This window comes from Myzus persicae, unplaced genomic scaffold (assembly GCF_001856785.1).
Source record: "Myzus persicae strain clone G006 unplaced genomic scaffold, MPER_G0061.0, whole genome shotgun sequence".
Classification (NCBI taxonomy): domain Eukaryota; kingdom Metazoa; phylum Arthropoda; class Insecta; order Hemiptera; family Aphididae; genus Myzus; species Myzus persicae.
In genome coordinates, this window is record NW_019104398.1 from 12,002 (window position 1) to 17,200 (window position 5,199).

Genomic DNA, 5,199 nt, shown 5'->3' on the forward strand with positions numbered 1-5,199 from the left:
GTGATTTCTGAAGCACCTTATTAGTTATTTCATAGTGATATATTTAAAGTACGTACCTAGGTACCTATTACAATAATAATTTTTTTTTAGACTTATACCCGATTTTTACCTCTATAAAATATTTTGTTTTCCTCGTGATTAATTTAAAATTTATAAACCTGCAATATGGCACTATGTATAATATACATCGCTCATTTTAATATCATATGAGAATTATTAGGTAGATTTATCGTTTATTATAAAATAATTAATAAGTCAATAAATTGTCAAGTTGATATGTTACTCTGCTATATTATGTACCTATATCGTTGGAATTAAAATATAATAAAAAATAAAGTGATCGAGTAAAAATAGTGTGTCAAACGTCAAGTCGAGTAGATGTACCTATATTTGATGTTTCCTTAATTTAATAAAGTATTCATTTTTCGTTTAAGTATATTATATAGGTATTATAGGTCAGTATAGTCGTATAGATATATATTATACTATATGTCTATACACATACGCATACATATATACTTACATACATACATACATACGTCATACATACATGCATACATTCACACAAACCTAAGAGAAATGAAACGAAACAAAATTAAATGTAACGAATAGTCTCAATTAAACTGGACACCTCCAACCAAACGTAACATTATAAGTCATAGTATATAGCCACTTGCGGTTATATATTATATATTATTGACATTTGCTATATCGTTATATATTATACTAAAACCTGTAAAAATAAAAATAAAGGGCGTGATTACACGAAATCTACTATCGGAGCTGTATATTATTATTATAGATCTTTCAAACGTCGTCATCCGCCACAATAATAAATGGTAATAAATAATAATAAAATGTCGGTTTACTGGCCGATCACGTTGTTTTGGAAGGCGTTCGGCGTGTTCCCTGCAGCAAGCGTACAGGGTGGCCTCCGGAACAGTAACACGTCACTACCGATACTGTCCACCGTGCTGCTGTTTGCGTTGAGTTTGTACTCGCTGTTCGCCGCGCCGGTGATCGTGTGTCAGATTGGCGAGAAGTGCACCAGCGAGTCGATCAGGATCCTGAAACAGATCTACCCGGGCGTAGTTAACGTGACGTCGATGCTGTCGAGGATCGGGCTATCGTACTCTGTAACGGTGGGATTCGACAAGTACATGGAGACGATGGAGTGCTACGAAACGTACTCACCGACGACGGTGGCCGAGGCCCGCAGGTACCGGATGTTCACGGCCGTGGCCGTGTACGCGTGCCTGCTGCTGGTCATACCGGTCAACTTGTTGCGGTTTTGGTTACTGTGGACGGACGCCTTTGACCCTGTGATGGCGATCGTCTTCTACGCGTTCGTCTACGTCCAGAACGTGACCATGTGCTGTTCGGAGACGCAATTCGCCGAACAGTGTTTCGTGTTGTACTGCAAGCTGAAGATTGTCAATGACGATGTCGCCTCGCTGGGCGGGCCCGAGGGGTTGGCACGTTTTTCCAGACACTTTCGTGCGACCGCTACAGCAACACCCGATGAGCCCAGCACTGCAGCTTCATTCGATCCTGCAGATGTAGCGGTCGCCGTCTCTGAGATACAGAACCCATCGGACAGCGTTGTGGCTGCAGCCGTCTCAGTCGAGACGCTTCGGATCAGACACTGGCTGCTGCGTGAATCTATCGGCTGTCTAAACCACCTGTTCGGCGTACAGCTGGGCATGTCGGTGTGCGCGCTGTGCGTGATGTCGTTTTTCGACATATATTACGGGACATTTCACGTAATGGGTGAATACGCCTTGTCTAACCTCATCATATACTCCTGGATGCTGCACTATGCAGTTCGATATGCGGGCATCATCTTGATGTCACATTACACCACTAAGCAGGTGGGTACGACCCATGATTCACATATTATCATAGTCGAAATTTGGGGGGGGGGGACTTGGAAGGGATTGGCTCCTCCAATATTAAAATTAGCCCCTCCAAAAATTTATATTTTAATTGAAGTATTAAATCCTTCATTAATTATCTAATCTACATAATACAGTAAATGTTGTTTGAAAAAAATTGTTTCTAAAGATTAAATCTGGAAACATGAAACAAGCCCGTACAAAGTGCAAGATGCAGAGCTTTATTCTAATTTATATAAACTGTTATCATTACCCTTAACAATTCCAATTAGCTCTGCAACACGTGAAAGATCATTCTTAGCAATGACTCATTATTGCCAACGAGAAATATTAAAAATTGGCTTCGAACATCTATGAATCAAGATAGATTTACAAATTTGTCATTGATTTATATAGAACGAATGTATCAAATGAATTGTCCAACGAAAAAATATTAGATAAATTTTGCAATTTCTAACGAAAGGTTCCAATTATAATAATATACTTAATAAATAAATATATATTGCATTTATTTACCTAAATGTTGTTATTTTTTTCATACGAATATTTTTAGTTTTATTAATAGATGCCTTATAATATATTAAATGTAGGGAAGTAGGTGTGAAAATATGATATCGCCATATTTTTACTTAAGTGGGGGCCCCCACGTGTCTGATATAAATATGTTTAAATAAGTTGAGCCCCTCCAAGTTAAAATTGAAATTGCTACTATAAACGTACTCAATATTATTTATAAATGTATGGGTACCTATATAACCTCAAACCTATAGGTTTACAACTCACTGGGTACCTATAATATTTTTTTCTAAACCATAAAATTAATTTCAAGACTTGTGTACCTAAAAACAAACATGTATGTACTCCTACATATAGAATTAACATATATTTAAACAGGTGAGGGGGAGGATGCTTAGGGTTTTTATTTTGATTAATAAATTATTTTTATTCCCTCTGGTTTTTTACCCAGGCAATGCATATGCGTATAACAACGTTTCTTAAACTGTGTTCAGGTCACTCCGGGGTTCCTTGAAAGTTGTGTTTTTTTCAAAATTTAAAATTTAAGCACATTATTATAACTTTTATTATAAATAATCCTTGCATGAAATGACACTTTCAAAATATTGAAACAAAGTATTGGTTCTAATTGTCGAGCTGTAATACCTAACTAATTGTTGAAAAAAAAAAGTTGGGGTTCCACAATAAAAGTGCACATAAAAAAAGATTCCAAGGATAAAAAAGTTTAAGAAACGCTGGTGTATAGAAATGAATAGACTTGATAATTGTAATCTCTTTCTACCCATGGTGCATGCTCAACACAAGAAATTTGTATTCAACACTAATAAAAGTATAATAGTACCTATATCAAACTAAAATGTACATTGGCTATTTTACGATACTTCAATTTTGAAGCGAGATATATATAATCGTAACATTTTACATTATATGATTAATAATAAATATAATTTATAACTCTCTCCGCACTTCCTACAGCAATGTTTCTGCACCATTAGGATTTGGCCTTTACTTCAGCTATTAAATTTGCATAATAGGTAACATTAAATAATAATTTTATGTTTCAGGCTCTTTATACAAAAACACTTATAGCAAATTTAAAAAGTAATTGCTTGGATAGTAGTATAAATCAAGAGGTAAATATAATTATATATATATATATATATATATTTCATGCTATGAAAGAGGACTCCTAATCCACTTACAAATTAAAATAATTTAAAAATCCAACCTTAGATCACAGATAATATTTTTACATTTAAGTTTGATCATTGGTCGAATTCGAATCACTTAAATATTAACGCTGATACATTCATTCTACTGAACTCAAATTTGCGTTGTAGTACCTTGTACATTTGGAAGACGGTTTGGGTGGCACTGGCATCCTCTGAATATACAAATTTAAATTATATATTTCATATTTTTAAAATCATATTATTTATTTATGTATATATTTCTTTGAATTGTGTTAAATAATCGGTCTATACAGGCAGTCAATAATCAATTGACTTAAATAATTATAGAAAAATAATTTATTATGTAGAATAAATTGCAAACACGGTTTTGCTGAAAAAATTATATTATTGAACTTCATAACCGTCATTTATTTTTCTTACAATTTAAAATGTATACTGCAAATAGCTGTGGAAAGTGCATAATATACAACTGTGCTAATGCAGTAATTGTGGATGGTTAATAAATTATTGACCCAGTACACCCAGACGGCCAAATTATTTTATAGTTCCATAAAATTACACTCTTTTATCCTAGACTTAAATTATAATGTCGATGATGTTTTTAACTTTAAAATTAATATTAATTATACATTTATTGTTTTTTTTTTTATGCAGCTTCATTTGTTTTTGGACCAACTTTCTTATAGTTCAGTCGAATTCACAGCATGTGATATATTTACATTAAATATTCGTCTCATTATTTCAGTAAGTTTAATATTTATATTTAGAGGTAGAACTATATTATTTTATTAATTTTATGTAATAAATATTTTTATTTGGTAGTAAAAAAAAACAATCTAGGTATATGTAATTCTACTTTTATTTTTTATTTGTTATTGTTTAAAGACTTTTGCTGCGGGTTTGACTTATCTTGTCATCTTGATACAATACCAGACAAACATGAAAGTATGAGAAGTTCCACATACAGATTAAAACTAGCAACTTGGTCTGAAATATTAAGTTATTTTAAAGTTTTGTAAATTTAGGTTTATGATATATTCTGTAGGTGAGTATTATATATTAATATATTATATAGAATTGTAATATATATCAGTAGTCACTAATCAGTACCTATAAATATTAAATATATATAATAATTGAACGCCATGACAATAATGTGTATTATAAATCAAAATTATCTTTTTAAAATACAAGGTAAAGTGTAGTGTTTCAATATTCCAATCAAATATTAACCCTGAATTATAAATCATTCTAAAAAATATTGTATAAGATATTGTAGGTACCTACATTTTAGATTTTGTGCGTTGAAAATCGAGACCACTAAACCTTCTAAAGCTAAGTACCTATATTTTACAATTTTGTTTATTTAGGCTATGACAGCGTGATTGTCTAGCAAAGCAAGGGAAATGTTGGATATAAGTGTTGACATTAATTGAAGTGCTTGCCTTGAAAATATCAGGCAATTCATGCTGTCTATATCTTATATTAGTGATTCTCATCCGGAGTGACACTATAATAGTGTGTCACGGATTACAGACTACAGTGATGTGTGTCGCCAAAAAATGTTTAATTATATTTTTTTTTTTTTTTTTTTT

At 32.4% G+C, this 5,199-nt stretch overlaps 1 protein-coding gene across 1 annotated transcript; it reads left to right on the top strand.

Annotated features, from left to right (window-relative positions):
- The first annotated feature begins 554 nt into the window (after window positions 1-554).
- On the top strand, window positions 555-4,643 carry LOC111041865. The gene is made up of 4 exons (XM_022326303.1): window positions 555-1,871; window positions 3,476-3,544; window positions 4,259-4,348; window positions 4,490-4,643. The coding sequence occupies exons 1-4, from the start codon at window positions 837-839 to the stop codon at window positions 4,553-4,555; spliced, it is 1,260 nt and encodes a 419-aa protein (XP_022181995.1). The 5' UTR covers window positions 555-836; the 3' UTR covers window positions 4,556-4,643.
- The last annotated feature ends 556 nt before the right edge of the window (window positions 4,644-5,199 follow it).